The sequence below is a fragment of the Rhineura floridana genome, chromosome 5, assembly GCF_030035675.1.
Source record: "Rhineura floridana isolate rRhiFlo1 chromosome 5, rRhiFlo1.hap2, whole genome shotgun sequence".
Lineage (NCBI taxonomy): Eukaryota > Metazoa > Chordata > Lepidosauria > Squamata > Rhineuridae > Rhineura > Rhineura floridana.
The window spans coordinates 175380490-175403650 of NC_084484.1; the positions used below are offsets into that span (position 1 = coordinate 175380490).

At 42.2% G+C, this 23161-nt stretch overlaps 1 protein-coding gene across 9 annotated transcripts in view; it reads left to right on the plus strand.

Annotated features, from left to right (window-relative positions):
• Nucleotides 1–23161, plus strand: part of DLG2 (discs large MAGUK scaffold protein 2) — a 1398326-nt gene that overhangs the window by 696543 nt on the left and 678622 nt on the right. For 8 of the 9 annotated variants that reach the window (XM_061628927.1, XM_061628929.1, XM_061628930.1 and 5 more), the window contains one exon: nucleotides 15196–15357. In XM_061628927.1, coding sequence (XP_061484911.1) covers nucleotides 15196–15357 — 162 coding nt within the window. The remainder of the gene's footprint in view (nucleotides 1–15195; nucleotides 15358–23161) is intronic. The other variant, XM_061628928.1, reaches the window with a different exon arrangement.

The window sequence follows — 23161 nt, forward strand, 5'->3', positions numbered from 1 at the left end:
CATGGTCATTTTGACGTCAGGGTTACCATATCTGTCCTGTAGTTAATCCTAAATTCTTACAAAAGAGCTGCTCCTTTTAAAAACTTGTAAAGCTAAGGCAGAGACACTGAGAAACAAGAGGACTTTCCTGGTATGCTTGGGGAAGTCCTGACGTTTGCAGAGGTGTTTTTTTTAAAAAGGGAGCAACCCCCCACCCACCCCAAAAAATGTCCACTGAGGACTGCTCTCCCCAAGGTCTACTGAGAACTGAACATGCTCAGTATCCACCAAAGGTAGAGTGACTGTTGGAAGAAAGGGAAATGGAATGGAGTAGGGGAGAAGAGTGGAATGCCATACATGGAGGGAATGACGATCTGCAGCCCTGAACTGGAGCATTCTTTTTAGGAGGGAAGATAAACTGTAACATTTTATTGCAGGTCTCACCTGTTAGCAATTAGGGTTTCCAGGGCTCCATTCTTTGCCCGGAGACTCTGGTTTTTGGGGGGTCTTCTCCAGGTCTCCAGGTGAGTCACCTAAATCTCCGGACTCTTAGCTTTCATTAAAAAATACCTGTTTCTAGATGGTCTGGTTCAAGAGATATACACCAAAATGTCACACACATACAAGCAACTTCTTTTAGAAGCTGGCTGCTCTAATCCCTGTCCTTTCAGGTTTTTATCCAGTAAGTGAAGTCAGGGTTGTGATTGATAAGAGGTTTGCTGACCCCCAGGCAAGAGATAGAACCTACTGCAACTCTTGAAAAGTTTCCTTTTCCTGTTTGTCTGCACATCAGAAGTTGAGCAAGTGTATAATATGTAATACTTTTCTAATTATAAGGAGTCAAACAAGTTTAAATTTTACTGGGCTGTTGAAGAGGGCAATTTATTTGTCTAATTCATAGCCTATTTTGAAAACCTTCCCAATATGAAATTTTAATCCATTACCAACTTTCCTGGGAGTAAAGCTGCAATGCTAATTCCACATACATTTTATTTATTATTTATTTATTTATTTATTTGATGTTTTAAAGTGTTTTTAGTGCTTTTTTTGCCGCCCTAGGCTGCTGGGAGGAAGGGCGGGATATGAATAATATAAATAAATAAATAATAAAGCCCACTGAATTCAGCAGGGCTTACTTTTGAGTAGGCATGGTTAGGATTGTGCTGTATATCAACGGGACTTTGGAGTGAATGTAGCAAAGCATTGTGTTTGTGTTGTAAATCTTTCTCCCTCCAATCTTTTTTGGGTTTTTTTCAAAAGCAACTAGTCAGGGCTTATTACAATTATTATTAAAATTAGAATTTATTACCCAAAGGTCAATGCTTTTATTTGGTAGGAAACTAATACTGATTTTAAAAAAAAGTTCTACAATGACCGACTGGTTTTGACAATAAACTATTATATAGGGTATATGTATTTTTACATCTCCAGTGTGTGTGTGTGTGGAATCTTTCCAACAACCCTGTGAGGTAGGATTGGAAACAAAGGCAGTTTACAACAATAAATAAATCCATTCAAAATCCAATAACCATCAAACAAGTATAACACAGTTCCAAAACAGCTTAAAGTGGCATGATTCTGAATTTTGGGGTGGGTGAGTGAAATTCCTTATCATTTAAGGTTGCTGTTCTGTGCATGCTTCCCTGTTTAAATACATAGGGACTTTCTTCTGAGTAAATATGCATAGGATTGCACTATAAATATCTTTACAGACTGTGTAAATAATAAACATCTTTGACATGCCTGCTTATATAAATATGTCTTTATACTATGTCTCAATCTATATCACACTATGGTTGTAGATTATTATTTCCTCTACATTTAAAGTGTGCTCTTCTTGCTTGGGGTGGTCATGGTCCCCCTCCATTGTTTTCATGCTGAGGGCAGATTAGGCGGAGAGATGGTGAGTCATGGTATAAGGCAGATTCTTTTGTTTCTAAAAGAGAAAAGAGAAAAAACGCTGAAATTTATTAATTTTACTTACAACATTTATATACCACTTTATTGTATAAAAGCTCAAAGCCGTTTACAGAAGGAATTAAAACAATAAAATTATTGGCTGTTGTTGTTATGTGCCTTCAAGTCAACTATGACTTATGGTGACCCTATGATCCAGCGACCTCCAAGAGCATCTGTCTTGAACTGCCCTGTTCAGATCTTGTAAGTTCAGGTCTGTGGCTTCCTTTACGGAATCAATCCATCTCTTGTTTGGCCTTCCTCTTTTTCTACTCCCTTCTGTTTTTCCCAGCATTGTTGTATTTTCTGGTGAATCAGGTCTTCTCATGATGTGTCCAAAGTATGATAACCTCAGTTTCATCATTTTAGCTTCTAGTGATAGTTCTGGTTTAATTTGTTCTAACACCCAATGATTTGTCTTTTTTGCAGTCTATGGTATCCGCAACCTGGTAGCAAATCAGCAACCAGTGCAGATTTCAGAGCAGAGGTATTATGTGCTGATAGGTCTTGTTCATGTTAGCAATCATGCTGCAGCATTCTGCACTAACTACAGCCCGCAGCTCAGGTTATGCTGCATGGGGATTTCTGTGGCCTTGGCTCAATGGCTGCCAGGTTTTTTTTAGGTTTTGGTTTTTGGTTAGGAACCCTGACTGCTTGCAGGATGCTGTTTTCTGCCTTATTCATAGGAATCTTGTTATCGCTGGTATGGTATTGCATTTAGGGAATCATCACTGTCTTTTGTTATTCTTTTCTATTTGCATTTCATTTACCTCTGACCTCACTCCCTTACATCCATAAAAGCAGTAACAGTGGTTCCATGTGCTCAGCTCAACCCCCTTAAACTCACTGATGATGCATCTTGTTATTTGAATGATGGTTTGTTTCTTTGCCCAATAGTGGTAAAAGAGAATTCACATACTGAGAAGTGTGACTTCAGTTGCTGTTGTTCCCAAGCTACCGCCTGTGAAGGTAGAACAAACCATGTGTCTTTTATCTGTCAATTGTTACTCACTGGAATTAGGTTGGCTGTCAAAATGAGTTTATAGCAGCCCACAGGATAGGCAGGAAAAGGTAGAGAACCTTCTTAACTCTTACTCATTTCCCAAACCTCTGTCTGCATTGAAGAGTCAAGGCTGTAAAGAAGTTTGGAGCAGCCATGTTAAAAGGCAGGCAGGGCATTCTAGGCAGGAGGTTGCCAACCCTGCTTTGATACTGATATCTTTGCAGAGGATCCCTAGTCAATCCTTATCAACAGCACAATCCTAACCATATATACTAGGGTTGCCAGGTTCAATCCCTGAGACTGCTTCTGTATCTTTAGGAGAAGAGAAATTCAGCCAAGTGCAGGTGTTCTTGCAACTCTGTAATGAGAAAAACCTCAAGGTGGAATTCTCTCTTCCCCCTTCACAACTTTTAAAGACACAGAAAACCTCTTTGAGGCTGGGCCTGGCAACCAAGAGGTTTTCTGTGTCTTTAAAAGTTGTGAAGGGGGAAGGAAGAATTCCACCTTGTGGTTTTTCTCATTACAGAGTTGCAAGAACACCTGCACTTGGCTGAATTTCTCTTCTCCTAAAGATACAGGATCAATCTCAGGGATTGAATCTGGCAACCCTAATATATACTCAGAAGTAAGTCCTGTTGAGTTCTATGGGGCTTAGTCCCTTAATAAGTGTGCTTAGCATTGCAGCCTTCAGGGGCATCTGTCTTTACTCTGGAGTGCTCCCATCTAACATCTCCATAACACTAGGCTCCCTTCTTCCTACAATGGCCTTCTGGTGACTAGCCTGGCCTGAGGGCACTGAGGACCAGAAGCGAGTAGGCTAGATTAAGTGTTCCCTACCCAGGCTTTCCTTCTCTAGGTGAGATTTTTATTTTAATTTCCAGTCAGAGAATTTTTGTTTGTTTGAGTGGTATACTCCAATCAACAGTGGTTGATGCTTAATATATTATGCTTAATGACATCACTAGGGTCCACCCCTGAAATCTCAGTGTTTGGGATGCTTCTGACCTGGCAACCCTATTAGCACAATAAAAAGCCAGTGTGGTGTAGTGATTAGAGTGTTGGTCTAGGGCTGGGGAACCCAAAGCTATAGCCAATACTAATCATACTCAGAGTAAACCCATGGAAATTAATGATAATCTTCATTAATTTCAGTGGGTCTACTTTGAGTAAGGCTAGCATTTGATACAACCCCCAGATTCAAATTTCCATTCACCAATGAAACTCACCAGGTAGACTTGGGCCAGTCACTATCTCTTGGCCTAACCTACTTTACAGGGTTGTTGTGGGGATAAATTGGGCAGAGGGAGAACCTGTGTGCAGTTTCAGCCCCTTAGGGGAAAGGCAGGATACAGATGAAATTAGAATTTAAATGAAGAATACAAAAATGCTAACAAATTTTAAAAGGCAAAGTACAGGTTCATTTTTTAAAAAAATCTCAAAGTCATTCTTGCTGGACTTGAAGTATATTATTCCTGTAAATTCAAATCCATATTGTAGTTCTTCTGCCTGAATTCAACATAAAGGAGATCAGGCATCTGCAAAAGTTTCTTGGAAAAAGAGCTTTCCATGAGACCTTTATGAAGCCATATATAAAATAACCCCGCTCTTTGCTGCTAGCATAATGATAGCAATAAAGTTTTATATTTATATAACTCCTCCACCTTTCCCTGGAGTTTGAGCACAATGATTTAGACTCACAATTCACATTTTGCTATTGAGAACAGCCCTCTTTTTACCAAAGGAAAAATGGTTACAGTGCGTGCATCTTCACTCTTTTAGGTTTCTAAAGTTGATGTCAGCCCACCCCTGGCTCTCTTTGGACTTATTTAGTGGAAATGGCAACTTTGCAATGAGGATTACTTCTTTGAACTTGGGTAATGCAAACTCAGTCCTGAATAGGTCTCAAAGAAAAGAACCTCTAGTTCTTGACCCTAGCATTTTTCACTTGTCAGTTTCAGTTTCTGCAAAGGTGGCAGCACCTTCTTTAAGACTGGCTCTTTTTCCAGGTGTGTGTGTGTACATGCATGCCCAGACAGACACACATGCTGTAAAGCAGGGATAGGGGAACTTGTGATGCTCCAGGTGTTGTTGGTATCATACCCTCAACAGCCCCAGACAGCATGGCTAATGGTCATGGATGATTGGAATTGTAGTCCAGCAACATCTGGAGGGCCACAGATATAGTATAGCTTGAACACTATCTTCCCTGTGGCACTTGGGACTGTTATTTCCTGTGCTGAGTTCTTCATGGAAAAGGGGTGATCCAGCAGACCACCTCTTGCTATGTGAGAAAGATCCACCTTGTATCTGCAGCATCTGGAAACAGAGCTGCTCTGTGTTGTTCAGATTTGGTTCATTATCTGGGGATGAATCTGCTCTGTCAAATCCAAAGGGAACTTGGAGCCAGGGGTCGGGGCCTGGAGACTGCAGCCTTCCGCACCTGACACTGACCCTCCAGGCATGTCAATCTGAAGACAGAGTTGTACCATCTCATCCAAAGTCTCTGGGGCATGAACCCTGGCCAGCTCATCCAAAGCTCCTCACTGAGTCCCAACCAGCACTGAGCCAGCAGGGCAAAGTAATCCTAGGTCAGGTCCTGTGAAATCAGCTGGAACAAGGTGGTGTATGTAGCCACGGGACCCTTCCCATAGTGGAGGCTCTGCAAGTGCTGAGTAGCATTTTCCACATGCTGGGGATCCCAGAATATATGGGTCAAGGCTGCCCCGAATCCATCATCGTCATTGAGATGAGGGTCGTTAGCCACCAGCTCAGGGGTTCCCCACTTGGCAGCCTCTCTCCCTCCAGCAGGCTGCCTCCATCCCGGGGACCTTCATGTACAGTTCACACTGGACTAGGAAGGCGTCAAACTTGTTTAAATCGCCATTGAACTTTAGCAGCCTTCCCTTGGGCAGTGGGCGTACAGGAGCAGGAACAAAAACAGGATGGGTGTTGGTTAAAATATGTTGTTGTTATGTGCCTTCAAGTCGATTATGACTTATGGCGACCCTATGAATCAGTGACCTCCAAGAGCATCTGTCATGAACCACCCTGTTCAGATCTTGTAAGTTCAGGTCTGTGGTTTCCTTTATGGAATCAATCCATCTCTTGTTTGGTCTTCTTCTTTTTCTACTCCCTTCTGTTTTTCCCAGCATTATTTTCTTTTCTAGCGAATCAGGTCTTCTCATGATGTGTCCAAAGTATGATAACCTCAGTTTCATCATTTTAGCTTCTAATGATAGTTCTGGTCTAATTTGTTCTAACACCCAATTATTTGTCTTTTTCACAGTCCATGGTATCTGCAAAGCTCTCCTCCAACACCACATTTCAAATGAGTTGATTTTTCTCTTATCTGCCTTTTTCACTGTCCAACTTTCGCATCCATACATATTGCAATACATATTATTTCATATCCATATTATTACATATTATTTCACATCCATACATATTGCAATATACACAAATGAATTTTGCAGGCAAAGGAGTCCCTCCAGAGTGGATTAAACTTGCCAAAGAAAAGGCAGTTGCATTCAGGGGGGGTCAGGCAGGAAACCTTTAAAGGTTTATTCAAAAAAGTAAAGAAACCCCTCTAACTTTTTGATTTTCTGTCAGAACTGGATGGGACATGGAGGCACGGTTGCCCATTTTGAGGGATGAAGCCTGCCGAATTTCGGAAACATAGAGGAGTTCTCCCATGTGGGAAGACTTTGCCTTCGGAGGATGGGAAAATAGAAATCATGTTCCCTCTCCTATGATTTGGGGTTTTTTTGGTCAGTGATTGGTTTGAAAACTGGCGACACAAGGGAAGCACCCTTGGGAAAGAAACCTGCCAAAGTTCAGACAAATAGGTTTAGGGGCTATCATGCTAGGTGATCTTACCTTGAACTGGAAAAGTCACAGGTTTGGGAAATGGGAATTACAATATGAATGGAATTAATTTCTCCTCCATTCCTAACCCCCATGTACTCTCTGTAGCAGGCCTTAGTAAAGGTTTGAAATAATTACCATCACGTGCAGCAAGTGGTGGTCCACGTTGGTTTGAAAATGGACTGCCTTCAAGTCATTGCCGACTTATGGCGACCCTATGAATAGGGATTTCATGGTAAGTGGTATTCAGAGGGGGTTTCCCATTGCCTCTCTCTGAGGCTAGTCCTTCCCAGCTGGCTAGGGCCTGCTCAGCTTGCCACAGCTGCACAAGCCAGCCCCTTCCTTGTCTGCAACTGCCTGCTGGGGGGGCAACTGGGCTCCTTGGGACTCTGCAGCTTGCCCACGGCTGCACAGGTGGCAGGGCACCATAACCCCTGAGCCACTCACTGTGGGGGTGATCTTTAGCTGGCCCTTGACACCCAGGAGACACGAGCGGAGGTTTGAACTCACAGACTCTGGACTCCCAGCCAGGCTTTCCTCTCCACTGTGCCAGCTGTGTCCACCACGGTTTAGGGTTATTAAATTTATGAATTGCTTCCTCCAACAGAAAGTCCTGAAGTGATTTGCAACAAAATTTAAAATACACTATTAAAAATACATCAACTTCTGGTCCATTGTTTGGCACTGGGTCTCTAAGTGCTGCTGCAGAGGGCTTTGCTAGCTTTTTAGCTGGAGAGGCTGAGTTTTGTTTGCTGTCCAAGAAATACTTTGTGGAGGCAGTCACTTCATCAATGAAAGGTTTCACTTAAAGATTCAAGGATTGTCCCTCCATGCCCATCCAGTCACACTAACTGCAAATGAGTAATGTAACGCTCTTAATACAAAATACTCTCAATTTTAAAAAGGGGTACTGTTATCACATCATCCAGGTTTATTATATATATTTAGCGATGGGGAGAAATTCGATTCAGTCCACATTTAAAACCAAATCTATCAAATTTATGTTTTCTGAATCAACATGAGGACCAAAATGCACCCATTCTTTGACATTCATCCTTTTCCAAAATTTGTGAGGCAGATCTCCAACCAAACAATATTTACAAAAAGGCATATATTCGGGGCAAAAGTATAAAAATGAATATGTTAGTGAAAATGACACAAGAAGACAAATTGTTTGCAAAAATGTGTACACTAGTCCAAACTACATACAAAAATGTGTTTATTAGGAGAAATTCACACCAGCGTGCTGAAGAATTTTCATGTGTTTTAATTATTATTTATTAAATTTATATCCTGCCCTTCATCCCGGTAGGAGCTGAGGGTGGCAAATAAAAACACTATAAAACATCTTAAAAACAGACTTTAAAATATATTAAAATCAAACATCTTTTTTTTTAAAAAAACCCCCAAATTGCTGCAGGAATGTGGAGAACTAAATTTAAGATTGAAATTATAGCACACATGCTTCTCTATTGCAATTTTTATAAGGGTGTGAGGGATATGTTGCTATACTCCATCTTAGAAGAGTAGATCTGATACAGTTCTTCTGAAAGTATGTTTTAAAGGTAATAGTTCTTTTGTTACTTTAAATGTTGCCAAATTTTAAAATATTGTTGTTGATACTAGGGCTAAAATGACTGAAGACTGACAGTGGATTTATAATGCTTGCTTATAATGTAATTGGATTTATAATGCTTGATTATCTGAAATGGTTGATGGATCAATAAACACACGTGTGTGTGTGTGTGTGAATTTAAGATTGGAAAAATGAGAAATGGAGAGAACCAAATTGACAGATCCTTGTATTTCTATGTATAACATAACATAAACATATTGACATATTGTACATTTCTAAGAGGAAAATGATTTTAACAAAGTATAGAACAGTAACCAGTGTATTCAGTAAGTCTTAGATGTCTTTTTTTTAGTGTAATATAACTTCTTTAATACAAAATTCAAGCTATATCAAACATATAGCACTGATTTCAATATTTTTCAATGCAGAGATTGTGTTGTGTTCTTCTGAATCACCAAGCAAGAACAGTTGCAACTGGTTGTTTCCTTTCATTCTCTTTAATATTTCCATTATCCACATTTACAGAGCTTGGAAAAGTTACTTTTTTGAACTACAACTCCCATCAGCCCAATCCAGTGGCCATGCTGGCTGGGGCTGATGGGAGTTGTAGTTCACAAAAGTAACTTTTCCAAGCTCTGCCACAGCATGAAAGCTAATTTTTGCAATGGGTGGGATCTAGTTGGTCCTCCTAGCTCTGTTGCTCCACCTGGTGGTGCCTGTGACCCCCTTCCCTGGCTCTCCCTGTCAGGTTCCTACCTGTGCGTGGCTACTGCCTGTCACTAGGCACCACCAGGGACTCCACCAGTCTGGACTGTCCTTTATTTTATTTTTTCTCTCCCCGCTCTAGCACAGATCTCAACAGATCCCCCTGCTAGGCAACCACCAGTCACGTCCTAATACTAGTATTCCCAGAGACTCTGAATACTGGTATTGTTATTCTCTTCACCGCTGCCGCCATTTGTTACAGTTCCCCTTCAGCCTTGGTCATTACCTTACCCTCCCTTCTGGTCTGTGAAACCCCAGCCAAGGATCAGGCCTTTGGTAAACCAAATTAAGTATTTATTAAAGATAACAAAGCTAACAAGATTAACAAGATTTCTTCTTAAGGCACATAAGCATATGGTTTTATCTAATACTAATCCGAACTCCACCCCCCTCCTTCTCCACTCTCTCCTGGCAAACCACTCTCTCAAACCCACCAAACAACCCACTCTTTCTCTTCTCCCCCCAGATTCCACTCTCACTCTTCCTTTTATACGTTCAGCCATTTTAAACACTCAGCCAATCATCTAGCATTCTACTGCCCATTCACTCCCCCTCCTCTTTCACTCCACTTACCATGTATCTTCTAAACAACCAACACTTACCATATATACATTAATATAGGAACATCACAGTGCCTACCAATGATGGAGGAGGAGAGGTGATTTTTGTTTATGCCCTCTGAAAGTCTGTTCTGGAAGGGGCGGGACCATCCAGAAAAAATTTGGAGGGGAGGGGTGTACTGGCGAAAATCACCTTTCTACTCTGTTGTGAGCAGATGCTCAATGCTAATTGCAGCTCCTAATTTAGGTGGCTTTTTTTGCTTTCATCCCATTTTTGCATTCCATTGAAGTTAAGATTTTGAACTAACACATGCACAATGCCATACTTTGCTCAAAGCTCTTAGCATATTGTGCCTCCAGGAAAATTGGTTATAATTGCATCCTTTTGTCTTTTTGAAAGGCTGTAATAAATAGAGGAGCAAAAGCATATATCTGGAACCTGTAATAACTTTTCCAGCAGAGAAAGAGATTGGATCTGTAGTAAGCAAATGAGGTATCTTTACAGATAATGGCCCAAATTCATCAGACCAGCAATAGATAGATTACCTTTTTCTAATTTATGAATGTAATAATGCAAATACAACAAGTATTTATGACGTGCCAGTTTTCAATAAACATGGAAATTCAGGAATTACTAAAAATAGGTAATTATCTAGCCAGGGTTTTAGCAAACATTGAACTCTTAAAACTACTACTATGTCAAAAAGAAGTCTCTAAAATGTTGATTTTACAGATGTGACCACATTTCTCCTAAAAACAGACGCCAAGGCAAAAGTACTACTTTGGCAAAATATTCAAGGAATTTCTAGGGAGGTAAAATGATTTTCCCCCTATAACCAGCATGCATGCATAAATAAATAAATGATCAGTGATTCCAGACTTGCGCCAAGTTAAATTTCCTGTAGGTTTTGTACACAATTTTGGCAATGCTTACTTTTTGTTTGGTGATTTTCCATGGCTCTCACTTGCCTAGTTGTCTTCAGTTATGTCATCACATGGTCAAACCTGAGTGAGTTATTTCAGAACAAAACAACAAGCATTTTGGGATTGGGTATTCCCTTTCATTTCCATAGATAGGCTACACAAATAATTGATTAACAGCACAATCCAAACACAATAACCACCGGGATGAGTGAGTTTGGAATAAGCAGATTTTGGGCTGTCCTAGCCGAGCCAGGGATATGCCAGTGTAAGAGTTCCTCACCCCAGCTAAACTGGGGCTATTCTTGCTCAGAGGGACCCAGCTGTTGGAACTTGAGCTTTGGAACTCATGTAAGTCACAAAAAAGGGGGGCATTCTGGGAGCAGGACAAGGAGAGACTTACACCAATTCTAAACCTTTTCTACTCAGGCCCCATTTTTGCTATACATTTAAAGCAGCATCATAACACTTTAAACAATCATGGCTTACCCCAAAGAATCCTGGGAACGATAGTTTCTTAAGGGTGCTGAGAGGTATTAGGAGACCCCTGTTCTCCTCACAGAGCAAATATTTCCAGAGTCCCCTGGGAAGAGGGATTGATTATTAAACTACTCAGGGAACTAAACTACTCTGGGAACTGCAGTTGTGTGCAGGGAACAGGGTAAACCCCCTCTGAATACCGCTTACCATGAAATCCCTATTCATAGGGTCACCATAAGTCGGGCTCTACTTGAAGGCAGTCCATTCCATACCTCTGGCTGAGCTGGGCTTCAGCTGGCTGATCTAGAGATCTGTTGGATCCTAATGTGTTTTTAGTGCTTTTGTCTGCCGCCCTGGGCTCCTGCTGGGAGGAAGGGTGGGATATAAATCAAACAAACAAATGATAAATAAAATAATTTGCTCATCCCAGCAGATCTTGGGTTCAGATTGCTCCCTTAATTCTCATTATTTTTGTTGATGTTCCTGCTGCTGTCTGTCAGCAGCCTTGTGAACTATCTTAAACGTGGAATCGTTTTTTTAAAAAAAAAATTAGATGGGACAAGAATACTTGTGACATATTCTGCTACCTCAGGGGTGTCATATGGTAAAGGGGTGGGGAGTCAAGGTCCTGGTTCCAGAAGATCCACAGTCCTGGGTCATGGCCTTAGCAAAACAACTCCACATACTGACAAAACAGCAGACAAAGTTTGTGTTCATGCTTACTTTCAGGAAAACCGATTAGCTTCACAGGGGTGTATTTGCAACGGATACTTCTAATGGGTTGTTTGAAATCTTTCTGCTGCCTCCAAATATGATTGACTGCCCACATAAAGTGCTTTTATTCAAGAAATTGCAACCTTTAAAATACACATACCCACTTGAGCACCCATCTCTTGAGTTAATGGAAATAATAATAAAAAAAGTCAACCCAAGGTTTATTGCATACAAGGCTTCTATTAATTCTACCGTCCCCCTTCACCATGCTTTTATTTATAGAAGCAAATCAGGCCAACTGTAGGCACCCTTGAACATGATGATTGTTCTGCCATCTTGTGTTTCAAAGCTGTAACTACACCAAGGTAGAGTGAATGGGGAAAGTCTGAGGGAGGGCATTGCACTTTTGTACAGCTTTCAGGGCCCTTTGGGAAATGTAATCTAAGAAGAGCTTTCCAGGATCAGGCCAAAGGTCTCTCTCTCCTCCTCACACAGACCACTCAAAAATTGCATATGGTCTTGGCAGAACACTTAATGACTTTTATACTGTATGATTTTAAATGATATTTGTATTAATTAATTAATTTATTATTATTATTGATTTATTAGATTTATATCCCACCCTTCCTCCCAGTAGGAGTCCAGGGCAGCAAACAAAAGCACTAAAACACTTTAAAACATCATAAAAACAGACTTTAAAATGTATTTAAACAAAAACATCTTTAAAAACTTTTTTAAAAAAAAAAGCTTTAAAAACATATTTTTAAAAAAGTTTAAAATCATATTAGAAAGCAATTTCAACACAGGTGCAGACTGGGATGAGGTCTCTACTTAAAAGGCTTGTTGAAAGAAGAAGGTCTTAAGTAGGCGTTGAAAAGATAACAGAGGTGGCGCCTGTCTAATATTTAAGGGGAGGGAATTCCAAAGGTTCGGTGTCACTACTAAAGGTCCATTTCCTATGTTGTGCGGAACGGACCTCTTGATAAAATGATATCTGCAGGAGGCCCTCACCTGCAAGGTGCAGTGATCAACGGTATAATGGGCAAGACAGTCTTTCAGGTATCCTGGTCCTAAGCTGTATAGGGCTTTGTACACCAAAACTAGAACTTTGAACTTAGCTAGGTAGCTAATAGGTAGCCAGTGGCTCTTTTATTTCTTATATTGCATTTTATTGCATTACAATTTGCATCCCATAGAATTCCAATGGTAATAATTATACAAAATAAAAGAAGCAATATGAATACTATTAAAACTCAATATGAATATTGAATGAGGCATGCTATGGATCACCTGAATGAAGCTGGCAGAACCTCTGCTCTAGGAAGGCCACTGAACAGAAAAGGAAGGCAACAGCTCTTTTCCCTGAGTCCCAGTGACTATAAAAGTATTGTTGACCATTTGTCAACATGAATGGAATATCTTGGACAGGAGACATGGCGCTCTGATAAGAGAATCCTGTGATAGGCTGTGGACACATTAGTCACCTACAGCAAAGCAGCTCCATTGCCTATACCTGTAGGGGCAACGTGTTGATCTGCTGATCAGTTGCGAAATCTGTTTGAAGCTGATTTCTTAAAAAAAATGCACTGGAGCTGATCCCACCGGGTTTTAGAGTAAAAAGGGGCAGGGTTTGACTAGCACCATGTGCCCCTCTTTTCAGAAGGGGAGGTGGAGACACACTGGAACCAGCGCAACAGTAAGTGTGTCTCTACCCTTAATCTCTAAGTGGAGAAGAAATTTTCGATCAGGAGCACCGAAAATCATTAGTTATAAAACTGTGAAGCACTTAGGACCACTACAGGTCCGTTCCCACCACCCTCACACCGCACAGGCTTTCTCCTTAGCTTCCTCCCTGCATCCCATAAATGTTCAGTAGGTGATTAATCAAACTGTATTTTAAAAAAAATTAAATGCAGTTTAGTGATAGAGGGCCGTAGATCAGTGGCAGAGCATCTGCTTTACATGCAGAAGGTCCCAGGTTCAATCTCCAGCATCTCCAGGTAGGGCTGGGAGAGACCCCGGTCTGAAACTTTGGAAACTGCTACCAGTCAGTGTAGACAGTACTGAGCTAGATCCATCTCTGGACCTGACTCATGCAGCTTCCTGTGTTCCCACTGAAAGCTGATGCAGGAAAGTCATGTCGATTTATTTCTTTAAAAACTCCTTATTTACTGGGAAATTTCCAGATAGGTCTATCTTGCTTTGTTGACTTTGTGTTTTAAAAGAACAAAAACTCTGAGCCAACAACTGAACTTCAGGAAGGATTTGTGACACGGTGAATCTGCCCTGCAACCTTGATCCTTCCATTTCACCTTTTTAAAAACAAACACTGAGATTTCTATGACTTTTTTTTTAAAAAAAAAGATAGCCACATTTTCAATTTTAACAGCTCACAGTGGTGCAGAATCTGTGCTCCTCCATTAGAGGTAATTGTAGGGGATTTAAAATATCTGTTGTTGACAGCACACGGTGCCCTGTTGGTAGTAGGCACTGATTTCTAATTATCATTTGTCATCCACTTGTTCTTTTATGAAGATGTGAAGCAATTAGTGTGTGTGTGTGTGTGTGTGTGCGCGCGCGCGTGCGTGCAGAGGAAGCTCCAGTGCTCAATGGCAGCTAAAATTCGAGAAATGAGGCAGGCTGTTTCTAAGGCAGACCTTTCACCACTTACAAATCTAGGGGAAGCTGGTGGCTCTGGGGTTTAGTTTGAACATTCGAGGAGCTTTCCAAGGTTCTGAAAGGAACTGTCCAAGGTGGGAACAGGGTTTAGGTACATAACATCCAAAGCACATAGGCTTAGATTGTGTGGTTGATTCTGAATTTTTGCCTGGGAAATCAGCTGTGTGTAGGACCAATATGACTCTTTCTTTCCCAAAGAAAAAAAGACTTTCCCAATTCAAAATGTACGTTTCACAGTAGGGATGGGGGAGAAATTTTATTCAGTTTGCCTTTAAAGACGAATTTAACTAATCCACACTTTCTAAAACAGTATGTGAATTGAAATGCAGCCATTCTTCAAAGTCTGCTCTTCTTTGAATTTTACAGTATATTTCCACAGCCAAGGAATGTGTACAAAAATGGATATACTGGAGTAATATATCCATATGCATATAAAAAAGTAGCATAAAAGTAGCATATAAAATGCATTATATTAGGGGAAATTGCTTTGCAAAAATAGAATCTTGGGAAAAATGCATAAAAATGTGTATCTTCGGAGAAATTCACACCAAAATGCTCATTTTAAAGAATCTGCAAACAGAAGTGAAAGTGGAGAATTTATTTAAAGATTGGAAACCAACAGACACCAACACGGACAGACTCACCCATCCCTATTTCATAGTTCCTTAATATTCTTCCCTCCCCCTTCTGCCTCCCAGAAGTATCGCTACCAAGATGAGGATGCTCCACACGATCATACTTTACCTCGTTTAACTCATGAAGTGAGAGGACCAGAACTAGTTCACGTTTCCGAAAAGAATTTATCGCAGCTAGAAAATGTCCATGGATACGTCCTGCAATCACACATCTCGCCTCTGAAGGTCAGTAATACTTCTCCATGCAACTTCTAGCTTTTCAAATAAAATTAAAAAATAAAAAGAGAGAGAAGGAACTCCGTTTCTAAAATCTGCAGGTACGTCTTGTTTTAAACTGTTACTAGATGTCTCTTGGTGGAAATGGTACCCTTTAGCAATGGTTTAATGATTGGCATGTCTGTGGTAGTCAGAAAGGTTACTGCTGATGCGTATCAGGTTTTGGTGCAACAAATTTCTGTAATGAAGGTAAGAGTGTTTCAGTGAGCAAGTAATAATCCCACAAATAAACTTTTAAAGAATGGATAAGCATTCCTGGAAGCTTAGTTCTGCTATTTTCATAGTGCTGAACCAATCCTCACTTTTCCTTGTCTGTAGATAAATGAAGTATTTGTATTGATACATAATAATTGGGTGAGTCCTTTACTTAGGGGTTGATATGTGGTAGACAGACTTGAAGTGAGGCTGGTCTAGAATTTCCAGGGATTGACTTTCATGTGAGGGAGAAGATTGTTGTTGCCACCATCAGGTCTCTTTTTACTGAATCGCTTGCTGTTGGTGTCTTTCAGTCTGGAGGTGTGTTTTAAGTGCCTAGAGGTTGAAGTAATGAGAGTTGTTGTCCATCAGGCATTCTCCTTCCTTCCTACCTGTGGCTATGCAATTATAGGAAATGAAATATATGGAGATTAACTGGCTTATCAAATAATTGTCGCAGCTCTCTCTCAGACTGCAAGGGTGGTTAACCTTTGGCCCTCCAGATGCTGCTAGACTATGACTTCCACCATCCCTGACAATTGGCCATCCAGACTGGGGCTGATGGGTGTTGGAGTCCAGCAACATCTGGAGGGCCACAGATCAGCCACCCCTGATTTACCGGCTAGTCTTGAGGGGACTCCGGCAGTGGGCTCCCCTGTCAGGCTTACAAGACAGCAGTGTGGTGCTGCTCTGGTGCTGAGCAGCTGCCATTTTAATTCCCCACAATACCCTGATGCTACCTCTGGAACATTGTGGGAAATGTCAAATGGTGGATGCCTGCTGCCTGTTGTTGAGTAAAGGAAATCCAGGTTAGTGGGCTCTGCTGAGTACTTGCAAGTGCCCAAGGCTGCCATGTGGTGATACAGGGCCTGATCATATATGTCCCATTGGAGACCTCATGGCCTCAGGCTAGCAAGTTACCTAGGAATCTGTGTGTGAGTGTGCTCAGGCTCACCTCAGAGATCTCTTCAGGCACAGAAGAGAATAGGGGCGTGCAATGTTGTGATTGGCAGACAGTATAAAGCCTTTGGATTGGCCAGGCCACAATGGTATACCAGCAGTTTAATGCTGAACTGCAGGAGCTCATTATGACAGTCTGCACAATCACATCCCCAAGGAGAGTCCAAAATTCAGGTAACTGTGTTGTTCCAGTATTATGTGCACATGTGTACAAACCCAGAGTACATAGTATTATTAGGATCAGCATGCCTGCAATTCTATGTATAGTTTCCTGGGAGTTAGCTCCATTGAACGCAGTGGAACTTACTTCTGCCTCCACAGGCTCAACATAAAAGATATTGAGCATTATCAACTGCTCAGCCGAAATGCTACCTTTAGCTTTTAATTAGAAAAGTGAGCCGTGCTGCAAACAAGTGTTACCCCATTTAAACTGCTAGTGTGAAGTAGGAACCGCGTCCATGAAAAGGAAAGAAAGAGCCATCCTCTGCTTTGAGTTCAGTTCTGTAGCCAACTGTAGAGCCACCTGATAGTTGTTCCATCCAGCCCACATTTAGCTAGCTAATCAGAATATCATGGGGCATTTTGTCAAAAGCTTTGCCGAAGTTGAGATATATTATGTCCATAGCATTCCCACAGTCTACCAGGGAGGTTACCCGATCAAAAAATGAGATAAGATTAGTCTGGCAGGGTTTGTTCTTGACAAATCCATGTCAGCTTCTAGTAATCACTGCATTGTTTTCAAGGCACTTACAGACTGACAGCTTTATAATCTGCTCCAGAATTTTCCCAGGGATCGACATCAGGCTGACTGGTCTATAGTTCCCAGGTTCTTCCTTTTTGCCCTTTTTAAAGATAGGGACAAAAAGGTCTCTGCACCATTCAGCCAATCCAAACCAAAAGTATATCTGTGGCAAAGAGATCCCTTCCATGTGACTTGGGATGTTTTCCTGCAGTCAAACCCCTGTTGGGAAGGCTTCCACAACACTCCTTCTGTTATTAACGGGGCTATACAACAGCCTCGTTAAATAATTTAGTAGGGCAGCTTTGCAGTCCAGTCCAAGCATGCTCAGAACGGTTTCCTTGAAGGTTACACCCACCCAGGCTTAACTATATCCCAGGACAGTGTTTGATATCCCTGATCATCTGTTTGCTTATTTTTATTTTATTTGCTGAATTTTTATTTCACTGAACTGCCTATTTGAGTGAGCACCATTGGACACATTGTGAGTACAATAATATACTTTGTACAATACTTTTACTTATACCATTTTTGTTTACTGGATGGGAAGGGGGGTTAAATTATTACTTTAAAATATGTTTTTTTTTTATCCTGCAGCAGTTCACCCTCATTAAAACCTGATAGAATAGATAGAATAATTAATTATGCTGAGAGAGAAGGTGGGAGTGGTTTTATTCAATGGCATGATGGGATATGCATTTCTTTTTGGATCCTGTGAGCGGTAGCATAGTCGAAATTCAGAAGTGCAGGGTCCCTTAATGATAGTCACACCACAACCCTTCACAGCCATGCCCCTTCCTAAGATTATACAACCTTCTAAGATTATACAATAAAATGAGCTTTTAGTCTCTTATTTTATTTGGAGTACTTTCCCTTAGTGATGCATTGCAATGATCAATGCAGATCTCCATGTGTTGCCTTTCAGCTAGATCTACTATTTTCTGTGCACGTACATGGGCAAATTTACTAAGGTGCTGTAAGGTGAGGAACTTCCTTTGCTGACTTTCCCTTTTTGGTTGCCATACTAAGACTAAAGAGGAGTGTGTCAACTACTGAGAAGAGTCTTCTCAGTGGCTGACTTGCCTCCTTTCACTCTGATTGGCTCCAATCAGCAGGAAAGAACACTGAAGACGTTGGGACCCTGCTCTCAAAAAAATAAGGGGTCTAAGAGCCCCTGAGACCTTGGACAACTACACCCCTGCCTGTGATTGTGGCAACTTGTTGGTGATGGAAATGATGCATGCATCTTGATTAAACCTGGGATTATATATTGTGCAAGTGTACTGATTTTTGTTGTCAGTTTGGTGTGGGGAGACTGTCAGAGCAAAATACTGTGGTGATTGTAAGATGTACTGTTGACACAAAGGATGGTGGCCAAACCATTTCATTTAGAACAAACTGGAACACTCCTCAGGCCTGAGAAAACCCAGCCAGAAATGTATCTCTTCAACTTCCTCTGGGCCTAACTGAATAATCTGAGCCTGCCTTCTAAATTAAACACTGGGGAAAGAGAAGGAAATGTGGGATTTGTGGGCACGCTGCTGAGTCCTGTTTTAGGCCTCTGTTGAATTGCAAGAATAGTTCTGCAAGGGGAAAAAAAAGTTCATTTCCTTGCTCAGAGTGTAACATCCTAATTTTTTGGTCAAACCAGGCCTGGAGCTGCTCTAGGCTCAGACTGGATCCCCTTAACATTACAGTGATTACAATGTGTTGGTGCTAGAGCCAGTTGCTTCTGTTTGACCCACACCCACATACACACACTTGGCATTTTGGTAAAAGAATAGCTGTGATTTCATGTATTGTGTGGCTGGCTGGCAATGAAGAGTGTATATTTCAGGCTGAAGTGACTGTTGTGGAATCGTCTTGGTGAATACAAACTGAATTGGGGAGGCAGGTACCAACTAGTCATGACTAGGGGTAGCCAACAAGCCGTGGCTTGCAGCAATAATGAAACAATTGTCCAGTTGCACTTTACAGGCTAGCAAATGTACCACTGCATAGGCTTTTATAGATTACCCAGGATGATGCATCTGGTGAAGCGGACTCTAGCCCAAAACTGATAATGCCATAATAACATTTGTTAGTCTTGAAGGTGCTAGTACTATCCTTTTCGTTGTTTTGCTAAAATTGCATTAAAAAAAACCTATAAAATACTTTGGCAAACCTAAAATGCTATTACAAAAGTAGGATGGTACAGAGGATGGTTCGGATGAGAACCATATGTAGGGCCTATTTGTGGAACAGAAGCATGGATTGCACCATGCCTGTATGCCCCATCCAGGCAAGCCTGTCTCAGTAGACAGCCGCGCACTGGATTTGCTGAGGACCGACATGCAAAGTCCAGTGTTTGTGGACCTGAATATCCTGATTGTGCCCCAGATTCTTTTTCTTTGTTTTTAAGTTCAGGGTTTTCTTCATGACCCCAAATCTTCACTCACCCCCACTTCAAAGCTGGGGGCAGGCAGGCTAGAGAGAGACTTTTTATTTTGATTATTCCTTATTTTATCAGTATTATATTTATATCCTGCCTTTCTTCCAAGGAGCTCAAGGTGGCATTTGTTGGTCTCCTTTCCCCCACATTATCCTCACAACAAACCTGTGAGGTAGGTTAGGCTGAGAGACAGTGAAACTTCTCCCCCCCCCCGCTGGTCGCATCCCCATGAACCCACTAGCAGCCCTACCAGCCGCCACTGCTTCCAGCAATGAAAAGCAGGGAGTCTTGAGTTGGGAAATACCCACATCCAGTTCCAGAGTGGGCATGTATTCTTGCCATTTTGTACTGGCCCTGGTACCCAGTCATTGACCGGGCAGCATTAGAGGATGGGTCATTCCAACAGAGTTGGCTTACAGAAGGATGCTTTCAGGGGGCCAGAGTAAACCGATGATGGAGAGCGTCCCTACTTCCTCCTAAATGACAATGTCATCCACTTGTTCAAATTAATGCAATGTTCTACATTTTGCATGTTGATAGGTGGCCTAAAGCGAATCAGTCACCTTTGCTTTACAGATTCTGCACTGTATATATAGTGACGATTCAAATTACATGGAGGAGGCTAATGTGTGTTGGCTCTTCTGCATTCAGATGTGGATGGAAAGGCTCTTTACTCCAAAAATCTTCTTCTGTGTCCTTGCCTTAATTTAACACTAGATGGTGCAGTTAGCCGGAAATCTCTTTGGTCCAGATCTCTTTGTGAGTGGCAGGCTTTCTGTAGTCTTATTGAGAAGCCATCTGATACAGGGACCTGAAGGGTCATAATGCAAGGAAGAAACAAACAGAGGCTCGCTGATTATTTTTTTCACCAACTGCAAGTTGATGGCAATGATTTCAGGACTGCTAGGCATTTTTTTCTAGTAAAAAAAGCCAGGCATTAGCTGGTATGGAACTTCATCTAAAGTGAAATGTTGAGGTGACTTTCAGTATTTCTGTGTGCATGTCTCCTGCTTGGGAAAAGCTTCTGAAGTATTCTGAGGGAAATAGAAAACGTTGATAGCACAAGCAAAATTCCACTGATCTCTGATTACTGCTGACATGCGAGAGGGTTTGGGGATGGGCCTTCAGATATTGTTGGGCTGCAATTCCCACCATCATCTCTGACCATTGGCCATGCAGCCTGGACCTGATGGGAGTCCGGCAACATCCAAAGGGCCACAGGTTCCCCACTCCTGGTTAGGGCTGCCAGGTTCAGGGCATGAGACTGATCCTGTATCTTGAGGAGAAGAGAAAGTCAGCCAAGTACAGGTATTCTTGCAACCCTGTAATGGGAAAAACCACAAGCTGGAATTCTCCCTTCCCTCTGCACAACTTTTAAAGATGCAGAAGACCTGTTGGTTGCCAGGCCTAGCCTCCAAGAGGCCTTCTGTATCTTTAAAAGTTGTGCAGGAGGAAGGGAGAATTCCACCTTGTGGGTTTTCCCATTACAGGGTCGCAAGAACACCTGCACTTGGCTGACTTTCTCTTCTCCTAAAGATACAGGATCAGTCTCAGGCCCTGAACCTGGCAACCCTACTCCTGGTATAGGAACGGAAAAAGAATAGGTTGGGTTTGTTTGTTTTTTTAGGGGTGGTGATGAAAAGGTAAATAATGTGTATTTTTTAAAAAGAACCCCCCCCACAAAATTCTTTCAAGGTATGCCTTCTAACTTCCTAACTGCATCTGCAATTCAAATGTAGCAGTTTATCAGGACCTCTCATCTCCCTGTCTCTTTGATTGAAGCGCTGTCATCTTCAGTTCCTCCAGGGAATAAAGCTAATCAGTGTTCCTGAAACAAGAGCAAAATGTGCATTTGCTAAAATGAGTCTCCGGGATTTGTAATTAATGGCTTGGTGTTTTTGTTTTGTGTTGTTTCGCTTTTACTTCCTGTAAGTGTGTAAGCTTAGAAGCTCTTTAGGCCCTGTGTCTAGGCCAGGAGAACCATTTAGGGAAAGGTGAGTGGGGGGCACTGTCCTGAAGGCTGCCTGTTTTCTACACATCTGATTATACTGTGTTCTGACAGGTAATGAGCATTCAGATCTGAAAAGCTAGTGGACTCCAGATTAAGCTCAATCTGCACTATACATTTAAAGCTGTATCATACCACTTTAAAAAGTCATGGCTTCTCCCAAGGAATCCTGGGAACTATAGTTTGTTATGGGTGCTGAGAGTTGTTTAGGAGACCCTTATTCCCCTCGCAGAGCTACAGGTCCCAGAGTTCCTCATGAAGAAGGACTGATTGTTAAACCACTCTGGGAACTGTGAGGGGAATAGGAGTCTTGTAATAATTCTCAGCACCCTTCACAAACTATAGTTACCAGGATACTTTGGAGCAAGCTGGTTGTGTGGTGAACGCTTTACAGCTCAGTGGTTGACAGTGTGCCTTGCCACAGAAGGTTCCACCTACAACCCTAGTATGAGGGCCAGTGCCAGTGCCATAGGGTGGCCAGGTTCAGCCTGGTCAAGGGTCCCTGGGGCCCAGAGGGGCTCTTGAAGGGCTCCTCCTTAGGGTGGGTGGGTAGCACTCCCATTCTGTGATCCATGGCAGCATCAGCTCCCGACCCTGCCACAGATCACAGAGAGGGAGCTTCCAGGCACCCCCCTACAACAACCACCTGCATGCCCCACCTACCTCTCCCATTGCACTGCGCGCATGCCTGCCGTCAACCAAGATAGCGGCCAAGGCTTCCCTAAGGGGTTGATGCCTCTGCTGCTACCTTGGTTGATGGCAGGCATGTGTGTGCACGTATACGCATGAGTACCATCAACCAAGATGGCGGTGGAGGCATCAGCCTCTTAGGGAAGCCTTGGCCACCATCTTGGTTGATAGTAGGCATGCATGTGAAGCGAGGCCAGCATTTACTACAGCAGGAGAGGTAGGTGCGGGCAGGTGCTGTGGGGCAGGCTGGTGCCCAAGGGCCCAGTCATACCTGGTGCCGACCGTGATGAGGGCAGCCAACTTCGGGGTCCTGCCAGTGTTGCTGGCCCAGCTCCCATCAGCCCTGGTCAGCATGGATAATGGTCATGGATAATGGTCAGCAACATCTGCAGGGCACCACATTGGCTACCCTTTTATTGCTCATTTGAGAAAGGAACAGGATGATCTCCTTCAGTCCAGTGCAACATATCCTGCAGGGTGTTTTGCGAAGATAAAATTGGGTGGGGAAAAAATTTCAGACATTTAAGGTCCTCCGATGGGAACTTTGTCAGGTTTCATCCATTGCTGTCTTGGCTCCACTGCTGGCTTCTTAGATCAGGAACAGGGAAATTGTGGGGCAGATGCTGGTGTACTCCATTAGCCCCAGCCAGCATGGCCAAAGGTCAGGGGTGATGGAGTTCATTTGACTCATTATTTGAATGGGGAACTCTTCTTCTCCTCTATTGTCTCA